This window comes from Stenella coeruleoalba (genome assembly GCF_951394435.1).
Source record: "Stenella coeruleoalba genome assembly, chromosome: 1".
NCBI lineage: Eukaryota > Metazoa > Chordata > Mammalia > Artiodactyla > Delphinidae > Stenella > Stenella coeruleoalba.
The window spans coordinates 160,312,860-160,337,176 of record NC_137169.1 but is presented as its reverse complement, the minus strand read 5'-3'; the positions used below and the strand labels follow the sequence as shown (position 1 = coordinate 160,337,176).

General features: G+C 54.5%; 1 protein-coding gene across 1 annotated transcript in view; it reads left to right on the top strand.

The window, feature by feature from the left end:
• Positions 1-24,317, top strand: part of PLEKHA6 (pleckstrin homology domain containing A6) — a 128,420-nt gene that overhangs the window by 99,685 nt on the left and 4,418 nt on the right. Inside the window, exons 8-26 of the mRNA XM_079938187.1 lie at positions 1,273-1,415; positions 2,922-3,404; positions 4,571-5,087; positions 5,568-5,654; positions 6,700-6,753; positions 10,504-10,584; positions 11,509-11,577; positions 12,806-12,886; positions 13,174-13,323; positions 14,110-14,205; positions 15,569-15,680; positions 16,243-16,382; positions 17,325-17,474; positions 18,777-18,906; positions 19,106-19,212; positions 20,070-20,246; positions 21,270-21,437; positions 21,515-21,648; positions 22,171-22,316. Coding sequence (XP_079794313.1) covers positions 1,273-1,415; positions 2,922-3,404; positions 4,571-5,087; positions 5,568-5,654; positions 6,700-6,753; positions 10,504-10,584; positions 11,509-11,577; positions 12,806-12,886; positions 13,174-13,323; positions 14,110-14,205; positions 15,569-15,680; positions 16,243-16,382; positions 17,325-17,474; positions 18,777-18,906; positions 19,106-19,212; positions 20,070-20,246; positions 21,270-21,437; positions 21,515-21,648; positions 22,171-22,316 — 3,025 coding nt within the window. The remainder of the gene's footprint in view (positions 1-1,272; positions 1,416-2,921; positions 3,405-4,570; positions 5,088-5,567; positions 5,655-6,699; positions 6,754-10,503; positions 10,585-11,508; positions 11,578-12,805; positions 12,887-13,173; positions 13,324-14,109; positions 14,206-15,568; positions 15,681-16,242; positions 16,383-17,324; positions 17,475-18,776; positions 18,907-19,105; positions 19,213-20,069; positions 20,247-21,269; positions 21,438-21,514; positions 21,649-22,170; positions 22,317-24,317) is intronic.

The window sequence follows — 24,317 nt, the reverse complement described above, 5'->3', positions numbered from 1 at the left end:
AGGATGCCCCCTCACTGGGTAATGGCTCCTGTGCAAAGACACGTGCTGGGGAAGGTGCTGAGGAAAAGTGAAGGTCCGGCTGGGAAAGCACTCGAAGGGTGTGGATTTGACACTGTTGCTTAGGAGAACCCTGGGGCTTGGTCAGAGGAGCCCTGTCTTCTCTCCTTCCAACCCCCAGAGACCCAGGATTTAGCACCCAAGGGGTCATAGGCCAAAGTGAAGTTCACATCTGAGACTCTTAAACACTTTGGGATCTCTCATGTTGAATGGGATGAACAAGGCTAGCTGCTTTTTCTGGGAGATTGGTCTCACCTAGGAAGTGTTCTGAGACCCCAAAAAGGATCTAGCACTGGAGCGTCTTTTCCTCTTGGACCCTCCCCATCAAACAGATGCATCAGTTAAGGCCAGAGCAAAATCTCGAGTTGTTTACAGTTGCAGGGCTGGTCGGGAACAGAGCTAGGATTAGCACTGGGCTGCCTGCCCTGCCTTCTCTCCTCGAGCAACCCAGGTTTGCCGGGTGCACGCTGTCCACCCCCACTCCTGGTGGGCTGACCTGAGCCTTGCTGGGTGCCGTGGTCCCAGTGGTGACACTGAGTAGAAGGGGCTAGTCTGAATAGCTCCCCACTTCCCTCTGTTCCTCGACATTCCTGTCACGTCTCCTGTCTCTCCTTCTGGTGTTCGGTTGACCTGTTCTCTGCTTCTCCTCCTTCTGGCCGCGTGAGGACCCCTCCTCTGGACAGGAGCTCGCTTCTGGGTTACCGCCTGCTGCGCCTGCTTGCAGCCGCCAACTAGGTAGCGTGCTCTGACCGTCTGTGCATGCCCCCCGTGTGCCCGCGCTGTCCCGCTGCGCGGAAGAGAGTGCCAGCTTCTCAGAGGCTGAGCTGGGGCCGAGACTGGCATGTGGTTGGGGTAGGGGGGCATCTCTCCCGGGCACGGGGTAACTGCCCTTCAAAGCAAGCATGGAATTTGATGGGAGAGCGGGCAAGGTAATTGTCCCTCAGGTGGGGCAGGTCAGCTTACCTGCCTGTTGGGCTGCCTAGTGGTGTCCAGAGAGCTAGTCGAGGCAGATACGTGGGTGCCAGCTGGGGCACTTGGGACAGCTGGGGGCCTCCTCACATTGCCCCGAGCTCCATATGGGGCGAAGAGCTGCAGGTCAGGGGAATGACCTGCCTGACCACCTGCCCTGTGGGCATGGGTGTATTCTCCCCACAGGTGACTGTGTGCTGGGTGGACGAGGCTGGGGACAGTTCCACGCACTGCCTCTCCCCACAGGCTGAGCACGCCGGGGTCCGCACCTACTTCTTCAGTGCCGAGAGCCCCGAGGAGCAGGAGGCCTGGATCCAGGCCATGGGGGAGGCTGCCCGAGTACAGATCCCCCCAGCCCAGAAGTCAGCGCCCCAAGCTGCACGTCACAAGTGAGTGCCGGGGACCGGGCATAGGTGTGAGGACTGCTATTAGAGAGAGAGGAGGAGTGAAGAGGTGCCCATCTCTGTGCCCTTGCTGAGCCCAGCACGTGGACTTGAACCTCTGAGAACAGTGAACCAACTCCTTGCCTCCCAGCAGGGAGGCTGGCTAAGTGAATTCGGAGCCTGTAGTCTCTTTTCCCCTGGGCAGCTCCTCCTCTTCTCTCTGAGCTGGTGGAGGCCAAGAGAGAAGCCAGGTTCCATGCGGGCCTGGCCAGGAGCCAAAGACCAGGGTCACTCACTCGTTTTGTTATGCATACAGCCTTTGTGGGACTCAGGTTTGAATCCCAACTTGAACACTTGCCCACTGTGTGACCTAAGTGTGAGTTACTTAACCCCTGACCCTCAGAGACGATAATTATAATCCTACCTCATAGGGTTGTTGTGAGGACTCAATAGTATGGGTAAAATGACTGACATGCAGCGAGCACTCAGCACGTGACGCTCCTGTCACTTCACCCCGTCATCGCCCGCAGTCTCAGCACCTGTCTGTACTTGAACTGGGCATTGAGTCTTAAGTTAGATGTTAGCAGGGATCCAGCAGAAGGAAGTTTTACAGTATAGACTCCAAGTCCGTGTACCTGTCTTGAAAACGTTTACCAAGCAGTGTCTCAACAAGGATGCTTGACTATGTTGAATTGGGGAAGGTGTAGCGAAAACATTGTCATGAGATTCCATCTTTGCTTTGACCAAGGGGTGGAATTCCAGAACTTCACTCCTTCTTTTCATAAATATTTACTGTAGATAGAAATGTGTATAGGGTGCTAGGAAAACAAGGTAGGAAAAGTCTGACAAGCTCCTACCTCATGGAGCTTATACTCTCATAGAAAGTCCTAGAAGATGCTTGTTCGGGAGGGGAACTAGCTTCTCTCTATGCCTGTGAAGTTGGAGGCAACGGCTTCAGCCCCTGGTGCGCCTGCCATGTTTGATCTCACACAGTCCTACCCAGCCTGCCAACGAGGAGCCCAAGACTCGTGGAAGTTAAGTAACTTTCTAAAGGAGAGAGGGCTGACCTGTCACAAACCTCTGTAGCTGAGACATCAAGGATGGTTCCGATTATGCGTAGTGTGTAGTGCACACCAAGTGACGGGGGCTGGATCAGGAAGAGACTACAGGAGACACCTAGTCTGGGTGAGGTTAGTCTCGGCCATAGCTAGGAGGCTGGACTCAAGGAGTTTCAGCAGAAGGGAGCGAAGGGTGACACACGAGGAGGACCAGCAGGGCAAGACGAGCACATGTGCACAGGCAAGCTTGGATTACGCTTTATAATTGCCCAGGCTGGAGCAAGTATATAAAATGGTAGGATTTAGGAAACAGAATTGGAATTCATTGAACCCTGTTTCCATCACTGCCTTCCTGTCCATCCTTCTCCACTCCTCTTCTCCTTCCCAGTTTCCCCCCACCTGAACTCCACGCTGGGCTGGAGTCCCTTACAACATCTCCCTTGGCATCCCACAGCCACGAGAAGCCAGACTCTGAGAACATCCCACCCAGCAAACACCACCACCAACCCCCCCAAAACAGCCTTCCCAAGCCTGAACCAGAGGCCAAGACTCGAGGAGAGGGTGATGGCCGAGGCTGTGAGAAGGTGGAGAGGAGGCCTGAGAGGCCTGACGTCAAGAGCGAGCCTCTGGTGAAAGCCAATGGTGTCCACGCTGGACCAGAACCAGCCTCAGACCCGGGCAGCCCTTACCCTGAGGGCCCAAGGGTCCCAGGAGGTGGGGAGCGGCCCACCCAGCCCAACGGCTGGCAGTATAGCTCCCCGAGCCGGCCGGGGAGCACAGCTTTCCCACCTCAGGACTCAGAAAGTGGGGGGCAACGGCGGAGCTTCCCCCCACGTGCCAACCCCGACAAAATCGCCCAGCGCAAGAGCTCCATGAACCAGCTTCAGCAGTGGGTGAACCTGCGCCGAGGGGTGCCCCCTCCTGAAGATCTTCGGAGGTGAGGCCTGGTGGGGTGGGGTGGAGTGGGGATGGCGTTCCGGCTGGGGGCTGGGGCTGGGGGAGTGACAGGGAGGCACCCTCTGTTGGAAACCTTCTGGAAGCCAGGCTGAATTGGGAAACCAAGAAAACCCCAGGATTCCCTGCTTGCCCAGATGCTTACTAACCCCATGGTTCCCTCTGTAGAGTTTGCCCCCTGCCCCTGATTCTTGCCGTCTCTGCCTACTTCAGAGGAAGGGACAGAGCACCCAGTGCCTCCCACAGGACGCTGGGCGGCCTGAAGCATGCAGGCAGTCGCAGCGAGGGGCCTTTAAAGCTGTCCAGCCAGACGTCCGTCCGTGCTTCCCACCCTTGTATAGCGTCCAGTGTCTCTACCAATGCGAGACTCACTAACTGCCAAGGCAGCTCACTGCGTCTTTGAAGCTCTGTTTGCAAGCCATTATTTATAAGCAGTTTTTTAAAAAGAAAACCGTTGCCACTCATTGGCCCTAGTTCTTCCCAATAGACCGATTTACTTCTTTATCCAGTGACTGGCTCTCAAATATTTGAAGACATTTATTGGACCTGATTGTGTTCATCAGGGCAAGGGGGGCTGCCGCTCCTTCCCTGGGGGTCTGGGAGGGCAGCTCACTGTGGTGGTCTGCCCTGCCCTGGGGAGAGCGCCTCACTAGGGTTGAGTCCCAGGAACGGACTGGTTGGCTCCTTGACAGGATCATAAAATCAGCGAAGGCATCCCTTTGTCCCTCCTCCGTTGTCCCCCTCCAGGTGCCTGGTACACTCTAGTGTTCTCTCTGCTCTCAGCCTCTCTGGAAAGAATCTGATAAATTGGTTCATGCTGAGATAGAGATGGCTAATAAGGCTTAAAGTTTCTCCCCAGGGAGACAAAGAGACAAAGATGGAAGCTCTGAATGGTGAAATTTCTGGCCTCAGGGAACTGGTTGAGGGGGAGAGCTTTGAGGACAGGTCTTTCCTTGCGCTTCTGGAAACAGGCCTCCGTGCCTGGGCAGTGGGCGCCCCCGTATGCTCACAAGGTCAGCCTAGGGCACCATTCACCTCGTCAGACCCCACTCTAGGCTGGAGGACAAGGAGGAGGGGCTGGGGCACGGGCAGGTGGCTGGGGGCGTGCCCATTTTGTCTGGCTTCCTTACAAAGTCCTCTCTGTCTCAGTCCCTCTAGGTTCTACCCTGTGTCCCGTAGGGTCCCTGAGTATTACAGCCCCTACTCCTCCCAGTACCCTGATGATTACCAGTACTACCCGCCAGGCGTGCGGCCGGATAGCATCTGCTCCATGCCGGCCTACGATCGGATCAGCCCACCCTGGGCCCTGGAGGACAAGCGGCACTCCTTCCGGAATGGAGGCGGCCCCGCCTTCCAGCTGCGTGCGTGGAAGGAGCCTGCCAGCTATGGGCGGCAGGATGGTACCACCTGGATCCCCAGCCCCTCCCGGCAGCCTGTCTATTATGATGAACTGGATGCCGCCTCCGGCTCCCTGCGACGCCTGTCCTTGCAGCCCCGTTCCCACTCTGTGCCCCGCTCGCCAAGCCATGGGTCCTACAGCCGCGCCCGCATTTTCTCCCCCATCCGCTCACCCAGTGCCCGTTTCGAGCGGCTGCCACCTCGCAGTGAGGACATCTATGCTGACCCTGCTGCCTATGTGATGAGGCGATCCATCAGCTCCCCCAAGGTGAGCCACCAGCCTTCCCCTCCTTCCTCAGCCCCTGAGATCCCCCAGAAGCCTAAGACGATCTGCTGAGAAGAGGTGGGGATGCAAGGGCATCTGGGGACATGGGGTCACTGGGCTGTGTCAGCAGGACCAGGGATGCTGCCCAGGGGAAGCCACTGGCCCTGCGGTTCTGTCCATAGGAGAGCTGCCTTGGGGGATTTGCCTTGCCCCTGAGTAGAAACACTGCTCTCTGTGCCCATCCCCAGACTGTACCAGGAGCCCTAATTCTATATAAGAGGACAGAGAGGGTTCTATCTTTTCAAATCTTGAGGACCTGGACAGATCACTGCAAGGATATTGCAATGGTTAAAGGCTGTCCATTTTAGTTTGAAATCTGCTCCGGGACAGGTTACAAACATCCCTAACCTTGAACTTCAGTTGGTGGGGAAGTCCATATCCCAGCCGGACCCCCTCACCTCTCCAATCCCCTTTCTCTTCCAGTATGATTACCTGGGAGACAGGCGGCCAGTCCCTGCAGGACTGTTCCCCTACAACTACCCACCATCCCCCACGGTCCACGATAAGATGGTACGTCCTCTCCTCCCACTCCACTTCCCCTCAGGACCTCTCCTCCCAGGGCGGGGCCAAACTAGGGCAGACGCAGGGATGCTCTGTGCCCAGTGCCTGGCCCGTCTGGTCTTTAGCAGCCTCTGGATACCTCCTCCCTCCGGCCTGGACTCTAACACCAATATAGAGAGTGGTGTCAGTTACCCCTCCTCCTCTGTGACACAGGGCAGAGGAGCAGGGACAAGATCTGGAAGCGTGAAACGTCCCCATTCTCTCAGTCTCAGAACAACTCCTCTCCAGCATGCAGAGGGGCCTGGACAGGGTGCTTAGGCTATGGGCTGGGAAGAAAAGTTAAGCTAGAGCTCCCAAAACAGGCATGATCTTCTAGTCTTCTTACCCCTAAGCGTACTTGCTTCAAGCTTGTCCTTGCCTGGAATGTCACTTCAGGGGAAAGAGACTAGAAGCCGGATTGAGGAAGAAAAGATTTTCCATACTGTGTCTCCTCCTACTTTCACTCCCCTTTCTACTTGTGTCTCTTCCGGGAATTTGTTCTCCTGAGGATTTTGGTCTCCGCCTGGAGAACTCGATGCAGATGCTCCGCCTGGGGAGCTGGGGAAAACCACTGGAACCAACAGGCAGAATCCTTGTCTCCAACGGCCTGTCACTGGCCCCTCTCTCTGAGTCTTCTCTGCCGGTGTCCAAACTCTATAGCCAAGACACACAGCAAATGCACCCATCTGGAAACAGTGGATTTTCCAGAAAACTCAGAAAAAGCTCCAGGAAGTGCTGACTAGATGGCTTCAGTGGTGCTTCCCTCTCCCAGGGCAGGGCCAGGCCGACCCAGGAGCCTCGGAGTGTGTCGCTTCTCTCGCTGGGCTTGTCCAGCAGACAACCTCTGTGGCTGCCCGCACCCTTCCCCCCTCCCTTCCCTAGACTCCTCAAGGCCAGAGAGGCCTCTGTTTGTCGTTGCCCAGCTAACTCTTAACTGCTTTGCTTCCTTTTTATTGTTTTCTTTTGTCCTGTTCCTGTTTGTTTGTGTTGCCGTTGGGCCTCGGGCTCCGGGTAGGATGAACTTTTAGACCTTCAGTTGCAAAGAAACCTAGAGTATTTGGATCAGCAGGTAGGCAGAGCTGGTGCCCCTTACCATCCCCCTGCCCTCCCTTCACGTCTCCCTGCTCCTCCCCGCCTTCTCATCCCCCATCCATCTGACAACCTTTGTTGGCAAAAACCGGGACACAACAAAGTGGCTTATATTTTGGTTTGCACCTTCACACCCCTTCTCTGCAAAGCCCTTTAGGGCAGCTGGGAGTTTCCTGGGGAAAGGAGAATTGTAAATTACCACATGAATAATTAATGTCACCGCCTATTTGTTCGACCCAGATGGAACTGCCCCCAGGGGGCAGGCGGGAATTTGCATTTTTGCTGGATAGAGTTGCAGAGACAGGGAGGAGCTCTGTGCTGGGGCCTAAGAGGCTAAGGATTTAGTTCAGCCTGAATCTGGGAAATTAGCCTATCCTATTCCACAGGTTGTGGTTAAACTCCACATTTTGTAAGCGAAGGACCACAGACCTGCCCTGCACTGATTTTTTAAATTATGGTAATTCGGTATATATGTTAGTTCCTCTGCAAAGTTCTTTTGTATGCACGGCTCATGTTTTCCTGAGAACTCAGTGCTGTAGGCAGAGAGAGTGTCATCAATCCAGTGTTACAGATGAGCACCCTGAAGAGGCAATGAGTGTCCCCAAGTGATGAAAGCAATCGGCTGCCTGGGCTCTCACCTTTGGCTACCTTGCCTTTTGAGACTAAGGAGGCTGTGATACTGGGTTTAGACAGGCCAGGGGTCAATATGCTGGGCAGTTTGTATGAGCACATACTCATATTCAGATCTGTGCTACAAATCATGGGGGACCTGGATGTGTACCAGATCCAGGTGGAGGCGGCCTGGGGTGGTGGAAAGAATAATGTTAGTAATAATAATAATAATAGTGGCAGCACTTACCGTAATGGGATGCTTCCTCCATGCCCTGCACCATTCTAAGCATTTCACAGATCCTAACCTTTATAACAACTCTGCAACGTAGGTATTGTTATTATCCCCGTTTCGTAGGGGATATGATGAAACTAAAGCCCAGAGAGATCAAATAACACGCCAAGGACACACAACCAGTGAACAACAGAGCTTGGATATGACTCTGAGCTTTTGACTCAGTTTACAGCTGAGGAAACATCTAACGTGTGAAGAAGCTGGGGTTGAACCTCATCAGGATGACTTTGTGCTCTCAACATTGTAGAGAGAACCATAAACTTGGTATCAGAGGACGTGGCTGCAAATGCTGGTGGTTCTAGTCACAAGCCATGTGACCGTCATCTCACAGGGTCTCCGTGTCTCAGTGAGGTCGTCCTCATGGGAGCCCTTGGGTACTGGGAAGCATGATATACACATTTTAATCAGCAGTGATGGCTCCTGGCCCTCAAGAACATTGCATCTTAGTCCCAGAAGGAGCATGTGGTGTTGACACCGTAAGCATTCTAGTCCATGTGGGGATGACTCCCGGCAGGCCCTCCTCCCCGCAGCCCATCCACACTGCTGGCTTTCCAAGCATTCAGTGCAGATGGCAGGGCCCCTTCCTGGGGGCTTCTTCCCTCACAGAGGGGCTGGGGGCTTCAGAAATAACCTTTCAGAGGACCTCTTCCTAGATAAACGATAATACTCTTAAAAGGCAGTCTTGTATGATAAGAAGAGTCCAGAACATAGTCAGACACTGCACTCTAGTTCCAGCTGTGCCATTTACAGGGATTTTTTTTTTTAAACCTTGGTCTCTCTGGGTCTTTGTTTTCTCAATCATGAGACGGACATTGTAGGACCTGCCCTTTCTACCTCACAGTTATTGGGAGAGTCGAGTGAGAATGTATATGAGAGCACTTTGGCAGGCCTTGATGAGGGCTAGTGATTGCTACTATGATTATTTTATTATTCTTTTTCTTCCAAAACTCAAAAATATTAATTGACCACCCTTGACCCCAGTGCTGTGTATAAGGTACTGGGTTAGGTGCTTTCTCACGAAATTTCTCTAACGTTTGGAGAGACAGAAGGTGGCACACAGGAATCCTCCCAGAGGCAAGGCCCACATAGGCCGAACGATCCTGAAAGCCATAGCATGTGTGGGGGCAGGCCAGGGTGAGAAGACCCCTGCTTCCTCTATTGTTTTAGATCTACTGGTTGGGGAAGGAATGAGATCTGTGGGTGACCAAGAAGAGCCTGGGCCTCCCTTGCCCTCTCAAAGCCTGATGTGTTGGTAGATCTGCCTTGTCCTCCACACATACACATAAACACCACACACAGGACACACAGGTATGACACACAGGCAGCCAACATAAACATACACATACCACATACGATCACACATACACCACACTGGCACACCCCATACACAACAAACACAATCTCATCCACACACACACACACACACACGCACGCACGCACATGCGCGTGCACAGCCTCTAAGAAGATAAGCACTGACTTGAGTTCAGATCCTTACAGAAAATGTGGTTGATATACTGTTGACTTTTAACCATTTTGCAAAGACTCAACCTCATATTACAATTGCTCTTTTAAAAGCCTTTTAAATCACACTTTATATCATAGAAAAAATTCCCAACTGGGCTAAAGAAGTAGCAAAATCAGATCCTAGGAAAGCCCTTTAAAATGCTCTAGAGCCTGTGAATGGGGGTGGAGGGGTGCCCCTCGCCCTGTCTTGTACAGCGCACAGAAGCAAGGCTGCTTTGGGGCTGCCGCCTAAACAGGGCAAGAGGGAAATAGGTGTGGGTCCAACAAAGATTGGGAAGACAAGGGCAAAAAACGTGGGGGTTCCCTGAACTGTGACCTGAGAAGATCTGCCCTAAGGTGGCTCTGTCCCTTCCCTTACTCATTGCCCCTCCCCAAGAAGCTTTTCCTGCACAACTCCCCCCGTCTTCTGCTGCCTTCTCCTGGAGATCCATTGAGTTAAAGGGACATGGCCAAGGACACTCCCTAATATGTTTACATTTGACGCTGTCACACTGGAACCAGTGGGGGAAATGATGGCATTCCTGGTTGATTTGGTTGGCTCGTCCTCCCTCCCTCCCTGTCCCTCTCCCTCACCCTTCCTCTCTCTCTTTCGTTTTCATCTGGCAAATAGTCTTTCCCCCTCCATGTTCCTGATGATCCTTGAAGCATAAGGATAACGTGTTGGGAGAGCAGTGTTCCAATCTCTGGTGTCCCTTTAACGTGGCTTACTTGCTTTGGCCTCCTTGTTTGCTCCCTGGCGCCATCCCAGATTGGCATGGATGCTACCAGCCCAGCTCTGGAAACCGTGTTTAGCAATACTTTCTACTCTAGAGCAGAGGTGGGCAGGGTTTGGGAAGAGAGGCCTGTGCCTTCCCAATGTGACGGCCCAGCCAAAGAGCCGGGTCACATTTTCTTTAACGTTGTTTCATTTAGTTCAGATTTTGGGAGATCGGACTTTCCAACTGCTTGTGTGGTCTTTGACCAAACCAGTGTGAGAAATGAGAGCCGGCCCAATGGGATGAGACCCACCACACTCAGGCGCCCTGGGGAGGTGTCACTGGGCTGGGGCCTCTTCAGAGCCACAAGCGAGGGCACAGTGGCCTCCCAGGTCCCTTCTGTGGGCTTTCCTCAAGGGCAACTTCAGTGCGGGTCCTGAGATGGAGTTCACGAGGGGTGAGTGATGGGCAAGGCCAGGCAGAGGATGCTGGAGGCCTCAGGAGGAGCTGTCCTTTCCTGTTTCCTGGAAAGCAAGCACAGGCGGGCGTGGGGAGACATCTCTCTGGGGGTCTGAGTTTGAATCGTCTGTTCCTTCCTCTGCTGCAGATGAGTGAGAGTGAGACTCTCATCAGTATGGTGAACCGCATGGTGGAGAACTCCTCCCCCAGGGCCCAACTCTTCATGCAAGTAAGACCTCTGCCTGGCAGCATGGTCCCTGTCAACACCATTTTTCAGCTGCTTGTGCATGGTCGCGTCCACCCATCAGGGATGAGTCCACTCCGCCTGCTCACCTGCCAGGCCTCATCTCCCAGGCTCAGCCTGGCCTCCCTCCTTTCTTTTCACTGTGTCTCCCCCATTCTTCACGTTCATGGGTGAACCCAGGCCCATTTCCCAGGCCATCGAAATAGCCCGCACTGACATCTCACGCCATGCAGGGACCGCAGGCTGCTTTTTAGCGTTCAGGACTTCTCTTTCATGTTTGGGGTCTTCTTAACGGTTGTTGGGGTGAAGGACACGAGGCGTGTGATATGGAACCGTCCAGCGACAGAGTTGTGTAGAACGTGCTCTCGTTGCTGCATGTGTCACCAAGGGCAGGCGCCTTTGCTGGACTCAGAGGCACTTCTGGTTGAGGCACAAGCCCTGGGGCTGGCGTTCCATCTAGTAGGGTGGTCGTTCTCAGATTCTTCCAATGCTCGTTCTGTTCTCCCAGGTCTTATCCTTATCAGAACAGCCAGGACTTAACTCTTGTTCTCATGGTTGTTACCAGTAAGCCATTTGGGAGCTACACAGCCCTGGAGCCCCTCTTGGCAGTAGATTTTAGACCTTAGCGGAGAGGAGATACAGAGCACGAGTGAGCAGCATCTCTACCTCCAGAATCAGCCCAGGACGGTTGGGGCAGAGCTTGGGGCGGAGCTTAGGCCGAGCTGTCCCACGCTTTCCGGCCAGGGGGCAGAGCACTGTAGCTCAGCCCAGGTCCCCAGAACAGATGCGGCCTGAGGCGATGGGACTGTGGTCGGTGGCAGGAACGGAGCGAGACTGTCAGCGGTCCCGTCCCTGCGTGCCCTGCCCGGGCTGTCCTCTGCCGTGGTAACCGGCCTCCTGTTCCTGCAGGTCCCTCCATACCCAGAAGTGTTCCGGGACAGCCTCCACACCTACAAGCTAAACGAGCAAGACACAGATGTAAGAACAGCTCTCCCGCTGCCTCTGTCCACTCCAGCCCCTCCCGCTGCCCTTCTCATCCTCACTCTCCTCCGTGGGGGCTTCTCCTCCGTCCATCTCTCATCTCCTGTGGCCCTTCATACATTTCATTCCTGTCCTCTCTCACCGCAAAGACAACATTCTGCCTGGGTCTCCTCTCGTTCTTACCACTCACCCCTACCTCCCACCATGGCTGTGTGTGTTTCTCCACTGAGTTTGAGGCCCTCTTATCTACAGCGCTGGCTTGTGCTTATTTCAGGAGCACAGACTTCGTTAGGAGGTAGAGCATGTAGTCCCCAGGTGCCTGGAAAGAAGAATGAGGCCTGGCTCCACCCTCGGGGAGCTTCTGGGCAGTGGGAGGCCCAGGGAGCAGCAGGCGGCAGCACAGGATTCATGTGCTGAGCGGACTGTAACAGGGTCTGCAGGAGTGCGGGGTAGGGGGACCGCGTGGGCTGGTGGAGGCCGGGGACAAAACAGGTGGCACGTGAGCTGGGCCTTGAAATAAAGGGCCCAGAGGACAAGATTTGGCCCACTAGAAAGTAGCCAAGCGGGTATTTGAGGAGTGGCATGGATAAAGGTGTGGACGCAGGAAAGCACAGGTCTTCCCAGAAGACAAGTTTGGCCTAACCTGCCTTGCCTAGGTAGCAGATCTGCCCAGCAGGCAGGGGAGACGCTCTGTACAGGCAAGGACCAGACCTCAGAGGGAGCCACCGTCAGCCATCCTGAGCCTCTGGAAGGAGGAGGGGAGATCAGGGTCCTGTGGGACTAGGGAACCAGTTTACATTGTTCAGCGGTTTTGCTAAGACTGTTGTTCAGAAACCGGCCTGTGCCTCTGATTCATACACACCTGGAGGCCCAGGAGGCGAGGCCGTGTTATCTCCTGAACCTCTTGTGAATTGGAACCCCAAGAGGGTGGGAGTGCAGAAGCTTAACGTTTGGCTCTCAGCCCTCTCCCCTCTCAAGCTGACTCGTTTCCTCAGAGAATAAATTTGTCTCCTCTCCCAATGGGTCTTTGGAGAGTCCCCCGAGGTGAAGACCATCTTCCTGTTCCCAGGAGCCTCCAAGGTCAAGGTGAAGGCCCAGGGTTCCTTGGCAGGGAAGAGGAGGTGGTATCCAGAGGCCAGGCCCTGCCAACCCAATTCCCAGGTCCCCATCAAACCGTGTTCTTCACTCCCTTCTTTCTCCCTCCCTTCCCCCTTGGGGCCCCCAGAAGCTGCTGGGCAAGTTGTGTGAGCAGAACAAGGTGGTGAGGGAGCAGGAACGGCTGGTGCAGCAGCTCCGAGCTGAGAAGGTGAGAGCCATGGGGTGGCCCTGAGTGGGGCAGACGGGGGGGCTGGCCCAGAGAAGGTGTAGATTGCTATCTCCATCCTGACTAAGCTGATGAAGATTTGCCCCTCCTTAAATTTCTGTCCTGCCCTTAATCAGACCTGCTGAAGCTCTTCTGGGGACCTCAGCCAGTGTGAGGGAAACCTCCACTAAGCTGCCTGGTTGAACCCCTAGGGCTCAGGCCTCTGCTGCTGAAAGCCCAGGAGAGGAACTATGAAGGCCGCTCATAGCCATTCCCCTGCCTTTCTTCAGGAGAGCCTGGAAAGTGCCTTGATGGGGACCCATCAGGAACTGGAGATGTTTGGAAACCAGCCTGCCTACCCAGAGAAGCTGCTACACAAGAAGGAGTCGCTGCAGAACCAGCTCATCCACATCCGGGTGGAGCTGTCTCAGGCAACCACGGTAACCTGGGAGCTGGGTGTGCGCTCCCACCCTGGCCAGCACCTGCAGGGGGGAGCCACCCTCCCAGCTGTGCTCCTCTAATTCCTGTTCTCCTCTGACGGCGAGAGCAGGGTGCTGTCTGCGAGAGGGATAAACAAAGACCTTAACACTGCCTTACAAAGAGGCAGCAAATGTGCCAGCCTGCTCATCCCATTGAGTCTCCACCAGGGAGACTGGCTTGTTTCCCACAAGCCGTATCTGCACCAGGATTCATTCAGGACAAAGTGAAGTTGAGGGCCACTTCTTTCCTTGGCTGCTCTAACAGCTTTGCTGCCCACCTTTTCCACTCCCCTGGAGAACCAGGATACCGGCAACACGCCACCCTGGTTACTTCCCAGCAGGCACAGGGCAGACCCTCTGACACAGAGAGCAGCAGCAAAAGCCCCAGGAAATTGTGGCCCAGAGGGAGGAAGGTCTCTAACCTCCAGAGAACAGGCACCCCCAGGTCTTTCCTTTTTTGCCCTCTACTCTCTATCACCCAATCTGGGGAGAACAGGAGGGGTGTGAGAGTGAGATTAGCCCCTTTGGGCCTGCCTGCCATCCAGAGAGGATTCCATTTTCTCTCTCTTTGGGCATGCAGTAGGCTGGGCTGTTGCACCTCCTAAAAGGCCAGTGTTTGGCTGTCATCAGAATGTCTCAGCCCAGGGCCCTCTCCCGTCCCTCTGGTACCCGGGCCCCAGGCCCTGAGGCAGGACGAGGAGGGGCGGATTGGCAATTGCAGCTTCTCAGTAAGCCCTCCCCTTGCAGGCCCTGTCGAACAGCACCGTGGAGTACGAGGGCCTGGAGGCAGAGGTCTCTGCCCTGCACGACGAGCTCTGGGAGCAGCTCAGCTTGGACTTTCAGGTGAAGAGGCCCACAGGCAGGCGGGGCTGCTGTGTGCTTCAGGCCCTCCTTTGTCATTTTGGCCGAAAGAGGCCACGGTGGCTTCCTTTCTTGCTTTAGAAATTTCAGAGACTTATGACCAGGAGTTGGTCCTCAGATGAAAGACAAGGTTCAGGGCCTCTTAAAACAGACTCTGAGTTTCAGGGTGAAGATAATGTGGGATCGTTCTTTAGTTCCATCAAATCATGGGGGAAGAATAAAAGTTGAAGCATGGGAGACTTTAACAGATATATGAATGTAAAGAAGATCATGATAAATACAGATCTCTCTCATGACATCAGAAGAGTACGCAGTGTGGGAGCCATCCACCGGGGAATTTTTAGGTGGGAAAGAGGCCTTTCTTTCTGGGATGGGTCAAAAACACTCTGCTTGGAGGCAGGAGGATGGACGTTCCTGGGGCATTCTTCTTCTTTTCCTTCCTCTGTCTTTTCTCTTCCCAGGCTCTGCCCCTTCTCTAGCTCGCTTTGCAAGCCCTGTCTCTCTGATGCAGTTAACACCCTGGTTTCCCCCATTTTCCTCCTGTTTCCCTCCTGGTAACAAAACTTACCACCCAACCTTGCAGCTTGTTAGGTTAGGTTAGCCCCTGGACCAGAGGCCCCAAATGCCACGATGTTCTGTGGGCAAGCCTCACTTTCACCGCAAACATTTTGGGAGGTAGGATAGCGTCATGGTCGAGGGCACCAGCTCGAGACCAGATCCAGATGGTGGCCACACTGCTTACTAACAGATGGTGTTGGGCGTGAGCCTCTGAAGTGGAGACAACCGCTGTCCTTGCCTCGTAGAGGTGTTGTGCAGCCGCAGTGAGTTCAAGTGTGCAAAGCACTCAGCACAGTGCCTGGTATAGGCGGGCAGGGTGGGGTGGAGGGCAGCGGGGCGGGGAATGTTAAATAAAAGGTAGCTATTATTTTTCAAAGAGTAGACACTGTAATTGAGTAGAATTCATGCATATCAAACAGTCCCACAGTATGTGAAACAAGACAGTAAACCAGAAGCTCTTGGCCCTGGAAAACAGGCCACCATCAAGTGTCCACCTAGAGGGGTGTTCACTCCAAGACCACCCTGAGCTCCCCTGGGTGGGGGGCGGAATCAGAGGGACAGTTTCTCACTCTCTTCGTTCTGAGGCCACACGTTCACCTAAAAGTGCTCTTTGCCGTGATGACAGAGCCCTCTCCTCCCGCAGTTCCGGAAGCCGAAGAGGCAAAGGCTGCCCATGAGAAAGATGAGTGTGCTAGAGGGATGTGCGTGTGTACATGAGCACGGGAAAGCTCCCGCCGGGACACTCCTTGGTAGCCACCTCCTTTGACCTGCTCTCTGGCTGTTCCAGAATGAGGTGCTCAACCGACAAATCCAGAAGGAGATCTGGAGGATCCAGGATGTGATGGAGGGGCTGAGGAAGAATAACCCATCCCGGGGCACAGACACAGCCAAGCACAGAGGTAGCCGCTCTCTCCACCAGCCTCCTGGCTCCTGGCCTCACCAGAAACACCTCCAGTGTCTCTGGTCTCCATCCCACACCTGCCAACTCATACCTCTCCAGGCCTTCACACTGTGCTCAGAGCCAGTCAGGGCCTTCTCAGGGCTCCAGAAATTCCCTCTGCCCAGAATAGACCAGATAGACCAATCAGAGATGCTGTTGCCTCTAGATCCCTCCCCAGAACAGGTCAAAGAGCACCTGCGCCTTCCCAGCCCCTAAGCCCATGGGCCCACTGGTGATCTGAGACCATTACCTTAGTGTCTTCCTTCAGCCCAGGGACCTTGGGCTGGCTTTCTGTGACACCTTTGAGGTAGTGGTGTCATTTCCATCCATTATCTTTTCCTGCCCAGCTCGCTTCTCAACAGCCAACCTGTGAGCCGACCCGTTATAAGTCCCTTCAGCAGGCCCAGGTGGCCCTGAGACCCTAAATCCTCCCCTGCCTTCTCCACCTACAGAGCCCAGCCACACTCCAGGCCACACCCCTACCCCTTCCCTCATCTCTCTCCTCTTCTGTTTCCCCAAAGGAGGACTTGGCCCCTCAGGCACCTACAGCTCCAACAGCCCCGCCAGCCCTCTCAGCTCCACCAGCCTCACCAGCCCCCTGAGCCCTTTTTCATTGGTGTCTGGCTCTCAGGGGTCCCCCACTAAGCCCGGGTCCAATGAGGTAAGCTGAGATCACGGAGAAGAAGGTGGGTGGGGGAGGGAGGACTAGGTCCCCATTTGCCTGAAATTATACAAGTTCTGTGCCCATCTCTTCCCCAGAGGCCTCCAGTCGTAGTGCTTCATCTCTGTCTAAGGTAGTCATTCTCACACCCAGTTTGGTGACCCTCCCTCCAGACTTCTCCTTTACTTGTTCTCATCTCCAACTGTCATCCTTAGGTGCCTTTCAGGGAGGTCTTTCCTGAGCACCAGGATGGTTAGCAGAGACCCCAAACACTTAATAGGAATTTAACTCTAGGATTGTTCTGCGGGTGAGAGGGCTGAGGGTTGGTGTGGGGGGCATTTGCCTAGTCAGCCAATCAGCAGGTGTTTTCGGAGGCTCTGCTCTGGGCGAGGGACGGTATGAGACCCTCTCAGAAAGATGCCTGAGGGCCTTCACCCACCCAGCGTCCAATGGGGACCAAGACCATTCACAGTGAACAGCCCTCCTCTGGAACGTGGTGGCATATGTCTCAATACTGAGCCACGTGGCTCAGACTGTAAAAGTTCTGATGTTCCAAAGAGAGGGTGGAACTTAAACTAGGCCATGAAGCATTGGGACAGGTAGAGGAACAAGGGAAAGGCATTACAGGCTGGAGAGCTGGCAGAAGCAAAGGTACAGGGGAGGGGTGTGCCCAATGTGATGGGGAGACAATGAGGAGAGAGCTTCAGAGAAAATGGGGGACCAGTGCACAGGCGGGGGCTCAGTAGAGGAGGGCCTTGTAGGCCAGGCAGGGTTAGCTCTGGAGGTGGAACTCCATCCAGGCGACGGGTGGGAGTTTGGTGGTCCAGGGCCCCGCCCCAGGCTCCAGCAGTGTTGTTGTCCGCCTCTGCTAATGCTCTTTTCTTCTGCTCTCACAGTGGCTGCTCTTGTTCCTCCTAATGCTCTGGCTTCTCTCTGCCTCAGGAGCCTGGCCCCCCGCGGCCTCCCCTCCCCAAAGCCTACGTCCCCCTGGAGTCTCCTCCCACCGTGCCTCCACTCCCTAGTGAGAGCCGCCTCTGGCCATACCCCAACTCCCCTTCCTGGCACCGCAGTGGCGAGACAGCCAGGGGTCAGGTACCCAACACCCTTGGGTCCTGGAGGGCAGGGACGGAGGGAGCGGGGCCCGGCAGGAGACCAAGTCATTGTTCCCATCCCAGTATTAATTTTGCCACAGCTCAGCTTCTACTGGTCCTCTGTCAGACTCTGGGATAAGCAAAGGGATGGGTGAGACCCTCATACTGGTCCTCTTTCCCCTTTTTGCTTCCTGTGGACAATGAAAACATGAGTTGCTGCCCTACCCCGTGGCAGCCCGTGGCTGTAGGTGGTGGGTTATGCCCCCCTCCCTACCAGCATGACCAGACGATGGAAATCCAGTGACAGCCCCCCAACCCCCACTGGTGCCATTCCAGTTCCTTCCTGCCGTTGTGCACCTCAGACCCCAATCCTCCCATGCTCTCCCTCTCCCCTTGCCTGTGTCTCTGCCTTGTCTGTGTCCTCTGACTCTCATCAGCCCCTGAAGTGTAAGGATACAGACCCTTTTCTCCCCTGTTCTGGCTCCTTCTCTCACCTGGATCCCTAGGCAAGGTCCAGGAGAAACATGCAGTTAGGCTTGGAAGAGGTTGCATGGTGAGTAGAAAGACTCCTCCAATAGGCTCAGCTACTTACTGGTAAGATGCACAACCCTTGAGGGTCTGCCTAGTGAGGTGGGCAGAGCAGGTATCATTGCCTCGGTTTTACGGACAAAGAAAGGTGATAGGACTTACCCATGCTCTGTAGTTGGGCCAGAGCTGGAGTTCGTGACCTCTGGTCTAGTCTCTCTGTACTCCCCTCACTGAGACTTAATTCTTCATCCCCGTGGGAGGGGATGGCTCAGATGATGTCTGAGGTCCCTTTCTAGTCACATGATTCTGTGAGACCACAACCCAAATGCCCTGTTCCTTCCCACAAAGCTCATCTTATTCTTGTGCTCAAGTCTTGGGTGGGATCCCAACAGAATCCACAGATAGCCTTGGCCTTGTAGCCCCCTCCTCCAACCATGCCTCCTCTGGCTCACAGCAAGTCTGTGCTTTTCGTGTTTGCCAGGAGGACTGGTTGGGCTGAGGGATCTCTCTGATGGGCCTCAACGGAGGCCCTCTTGGAGGCCCTGAGCCCTCATTCCCCAAGAGGACCACACATTGGCCAGTCTTAAGGTGGCATGGGTGGGAGGCTCCAGTGTATCCTTGCCCACTTCCCAGCTGGCACACACAGTTTCCCTGCCCCATGTTTTTTCAAAGGTTTGCACTCCCACCACTGCAAAACAAAGAAACACCACCAGGGACCCAATTCTCGGTGGTCACTCTAGCACCATCCATCCATCTTCTCATCCCTTCTCCCTAGCCCATGGCAAGCTATGAGCAAAGCAAGAAAGACCCCCACCAGACCTCACCCCTGGACACCACTAGAGACATCAGCCTTGTGCCCACCAGGCAAGAGGTGGAAGCAGAGAAGCAGGCAGCTCTCAACAAAGGTACTTCCTGTTCCATCCTCCCCTGGAAGTGAGGCTAAGGGTCAGAGAAGAGCCCAGACAGGTGCTCGCTCACATCCAAGGAGGTGCTTCCCCACCTGGGCCTCTCACCTCCATGGAGGGCAGGACTGAGCCTCTCTGAGAAGCAGGCTGCCCTGTGTCCCTTTTTATGGGACCCACTGGCTACTGTGTCTCCCTGCAGTTGGCATTGTGCCCCCTCGGACAAAGTCACCCGCTGATGAAGGAGTGACCCCGTCGGGGGTGGTGAAGAGGAGTGCCAGCGGGCTCGCCAATGGGCTCTCCTCCCGGGTGAGTGCGTGCCCGCAGGCCCCGAGAGCCCGTGCAGGCCTGAGCGGGGCTGGGAGCCCAGGGGCCTCCGTGTGTCCACCTACCTGTCACTGTTCAAGAAACCCAGGACTAGAGGAGGAAGGTAGAACAAGAAGAAAGAAGGCAAGCGGAGTTCTCCTTCAGGGAGACGTCACGGGACAAGGAAGCTATACATAATAAAGATATAAGAATATTTAACAAAATTATTGTAATGTGCCAGTGATGAAATACAAACTCAAAAGTCAGTGGTCAGAGTCAAATGTGCTGACCAGAGGCACCGTGTTAGTTTCCTGGGGTTGCTAGGAAGTTAACAAAACAAACTTGGTGACATAAGACAATAGAAGCTTATTCCCTCACCGTTGCGGAGGCCAGCAGTCCAGAATCAAGGTGTCCGCAGGGTCGGTTCCTTCCGGAGGCTTGAGGGAGCCTCATTCCATGCCTCTCTTCTGGCTCTGGCTGTTGCTGGCAATCTTGGCTTGTAGACGCACCCACACCCCCCCCAACTGCTGTCTCCACCTTCACATCACCTTCTACTCTACGTGTCTTCTTTTTTTCTGTTTCTTATAAGGACACCCATTATTCGATTTAGGGCTCACCCTAATTGAAGATGATCTCATCTTGAGCTCCTTAACTTGACTACATCTGCAAAGACCCTATTTCCAAATAAGGTCACATTCACAGGTACTGTGGTTAGGACTTGGATATATCTTTTGGGGTCCACTCTTCAACCCATTACAGGCAGGCTTCCCAGAGAAGGGAAATTTTAAGGGATTAGGGCAGATGAAAAATCTGGGTTGGGGGGGTGAGGCACCAGTCAGAGCCCCGTTCTCCCACTACAGCAGGAGCGCCCCAAGAGTGCTGTGTTCCCTGGCGAGGGCAAGGTCAAGATGAGCGTGGAGGAGCAGATTGACCGTATGCGGCGGCACCAGAGCGGCTCTATGAAGGATAAGCGGAGGAGCCTGCAACTCCCGGCCAGCCCGGCCCCCGACCCCAGTGCCCGGCCCGCCTACAAAGTGGTAACGTCCTCCCAGCCCCCACAGGCATGGCCTGGCATCTGCCAACACTGCCCACGCCCAGGTCCCCACCAGCCTGGCCTGGAGGGGTTGTAGGGAGGGAGGAGGTTTTAGTCAGGGAGAGACCAGGAAGGACCCAAGCTGGGCGCCTGGGAGACCTGGGGGACGCTTGTCCCCCACTGGGCAGAGGAGATACTCCAACAAGTGTTTCCTTTTTTGTGTGTTTAAAGAAAAATAACTCACAAAAAAGGAATGCCTTGACTATTTTGGCTGAAATGAATTATACAAAATTCAGTTAAGAGAGGTTAGTACAAAACCTGCAACCTAGAAGTAGCCGTCACTTGTTTCTAGAGCATTTCCTATGTGCTTAACATTGGGCTGGGGGTTACTGAAGGTAATCATAGCTCAACATCACATGGCACAGTACAAGTCACGATCCCTTTCATGTTATTTCATTTAGTCATTTCAAGGATGCTGGATTAGGAAGTATTACCCCCGTTTTAGAGATAGGGAAAAAAAGTCATGAGAAATTAAGGGATCTCTGGGCCACACAACTATTAAGTGCAGAGCTGGGAGTAGCCCAAACTATTGGCCTAATTTTTCTTTCCATTAAATTTCAGAAATACAAGAAAAATTATGGCCCATGAGTCCTGCCCTCAAACAGTTTACATTCTAATTGGTGGACTAGAACTTCTAGCATATGAAAAAATTAGAGATCAATATAAGACACACCGATTCAGTTGCCCAAAATATTATATATGGCACTGGATGTGAACACAGGTACAGCAGGATGGGGACAGAAGACAGGGATGAGATTTCCCCTTGGGGCCCTTGTAGGCGAGCAGGCTTTGGACAAGCAGCATGGAAGGATAGCTCAGCAGTGGGGCGTGGCCAGGTCAGGCATGTTAGGCAGGAATAGTGAGGACACGGGCATGATTAGGGCTGCCTGGAGGCGTGGGTAGCAGTGGAGGTGCCGCTGGCAGTGGGACAGAGGCCCCGCGTGGTCACGACGGTGCTGCCGCCTAGGTGCGCCGTCACCGCAGCATCCATGAGGTGGACATCTCCAACCTGGAGGCAGCTCTGCGGGCAGAGGAGCCTGGTGGGCAGGCCTACGAGACACCACGGGAGGAGATTGCCCGGCTCCGCAGAATGGAGCTGGAGCCCCAGCACTATGATGTGGATATCAGTAAGGAGGTGAGCAGAGTCCAGGAGGGGCCGGGCGGGGGGAACCCCAGGAAGGAATAGAGGCGGTGACCTCGGTCCCTCCACAGCTCTCCACCCCAGACAAAGTCCTCATCCCTGAGCGGTACATTGACCTGGAGCCTGACACTCCCCTGAGCCCAGAGGAGTTGAAGGAGAAGCAGAAGAAGGTGGAGAGGATCAAGACGCTCATTGCCAAGTCCAGGTAACAGGCCTTGGGGTGAACCTCCACTTCCTCTACCCACCCTGGCGCCTAGGGCACCTGGGGCACTAGTGCCACTGAATCCAGTGCCCGGACTCATGCGGTTGGGGTTCCTGAGCCTCCCCAGCAGAGAGCAAATGGAAGCAGTGGTTCCAGGCAGCGGACCGGGCCCAGGCACGTGGCAGGGTTGGTGACGCTGCCATCGGTGCCAGAAAGACCTACTGGGCTCGTGCACGCGCTGTCATCAAGACAAACTGATGGGTCGCCCTCCGGTGACTTGTTTTCCCTGTCAAGCCTGCCCTAAATATTCACTTGACCCTTCTAGTTCATTTCTAAATGGTGCAGGTAGGGGTCCCAACACGCGTTTTGCTAGGGTCCCACTCACCCCAGGGGACAGGCTTGCTGGGAACCGGAGCCTGCACATTCACAGGCCCCTGGATCCCTGCCAACCTCCGTCTGCAGGCCCCCCAAGCCATTCGGACCATCCTGTCCCCCCTCCATCTCTGTGTGTCTGTGCCTCTTTAGTATGCAGAACGTGGTGCCCATCGGCGAGGGGGACCTTGTGGACGTGCCCCAGGACTCAGAGAGCCAGCTGCAGGAGCAGGAGAAGCGGATTGAAATCTCCTGTGCCCTGGCGACCGAGGCCTCCCGCAGGGGCCGCATGCTGTCTGGTGAGACGGGCTGGGCCTCGCTCCGCCAGGGAGACCGGCTGACCAGGCGTAGGGGAGGTAGTGCAGTGTGGCAGGGGGCCAGGGACAGAACAGGGAGATGTTCCTTGAGGTCAGAATGAGCACTTATTGAGCGCCAGGGGCTGTGCTAGTCTCAGGGGGTGCAAAGGGGCCAGAGTTACTGACATCTGGGAGCTCAGAGCCAGGATGACCCGCCTAGCTGCTGGACAGAGAAATGGCCAGAGGCCATGCGGGGAGCACAGGGAGCCATTCTACCTGGGCAGGTCCAGGAAAGGCCCAGAGAAGAGGCGATAACTGAGCCTGATTGGAAAAGATGCAAGTATGTACCAGTGGTGGAGTGAGGGCCAGGTATTCCAGGGTATTCTCTGACTTCCCATTCGTGCTGCATGCAAATAGCAGGAATGAAAAGGGAAGATGGTACAAGCAGCCAATACAGTCACCACCTTGGCTACTGACCCAAACCCACTTTTCTGCTAAGAAAAGATGAGTACAGGGAACTGACTTCACACTGATACAAAGGCTAGTGGGTCTTAGTGGACCCTATGGGGTTGCAGCCAATAGGACTCACTTCCCCTCAGCTTGAGGAGAAGCACCTCGGAATAGAGGAGAATGTAATTGGGAAGAATAGAAGAGACCCTATGAATGGGAGGCTTTGAGGTGGAGGAAGGACAGTGGTTAAGTCATTAGCATGGGAGACGATATTCCCCACTCCTGAACACGAAAGGTGCTTAGGAGGGAGAGGGAAGGGGGGTGGTTCTGAAGGCCAGTCCAGACGAATGCCCTGGACGGATGCCAGGCTTGTGATGACTTTGGTTGAGTGAGCAGAGACAGGTTGTGCCAGCCAGAGTTATGGTAGCCTGGGCAAGTGTCAGATTAGAATCGTGGCTGGACACACAGAGGAAGGAATGGCGTTTCATGTTGGTGACTTGGAGGGTTTCAGTTTTTGCTCTTTGAGGCTCGATTTCCTCATCTGTAAAATTCAAATCAAAATACCTGTCTGGTGGTGTGAGGATGAAAACAAGGTGAGCTAAGCATCTAGCACCATGTCTGTCACCCAGTAACTGCTCAATAAATGCTAGCCGGCTGTAGTAGCAGTAGTGCTGGTGCTGTGGTAGTATTAGTTGAAATAGCAATAGCTAAAGTAGAAATAGGAATGTTTTGTGGGTTTTCTAGCTATTTTAAATATGGATATTTTCAGAAACCAGAGGGTTTTAGGCTACAGCAAAGGAGATTTAAGTAAGCTTTAAGGAAGAACCTACTAGCAGTTGGCATATAAATGGACATTAGAACGGGTGGCCAGGGAAAGCCCTTGGAGATACTTCAGAAACAGGCTTTCAGGTGGGCAGGAGTTGAGGGCAAGAGAAGGGATGGGCTTCAGAGAGCCGCATCTTGCAGCCAGAACCGAAGGCAGGAGAACCAGTTTGGCTACAAGGAGGCTTCTGTCAACCGCCCTGTAGTTTACCTGCAAAATGAACTCGAAGCTTCCAAAGATCAAATTCCACATGCTCTGGGCAAAAGGCAACTTCCTATTTCAAGGGTTAGAGCATAGCACTGTTAAAACTTCCCTCTGCCCCTTGCCCTGTCCCAGCCCCGGCTCTCTCTTCTATAGCTCCCGCGCCAAAGGTGCCAAAGGTGCCATGAAAACAAAACCCACCCTGGCTCTTCAGATTCCCCCTTGATACCCATGGGCTTATATTTCAGGGTCAGTGTGCTGAAAACAAATGGTCACCTTGCTGTTGCCGAGACCCCAACTATTTAAAAAACGGCTGTGGCAGGGCCAGACCTCAGACTTAGCCCACTGTCCCCACCACCCCTGGCCTATGGCCCAGATTCCCAGGGCTGCAGCTCTGCCAGGCACAGCAGGCGCTGTAGGGAGGGAGTGCTGGGCACAGGGGGCATGAGGACGGTGCAGCGGGCAAGGGATGTAGTTAGTGCCTGAGTGGGGGTGTGGGGCCTGGATGCTGTGGTCAGTGGCGAGCTTGT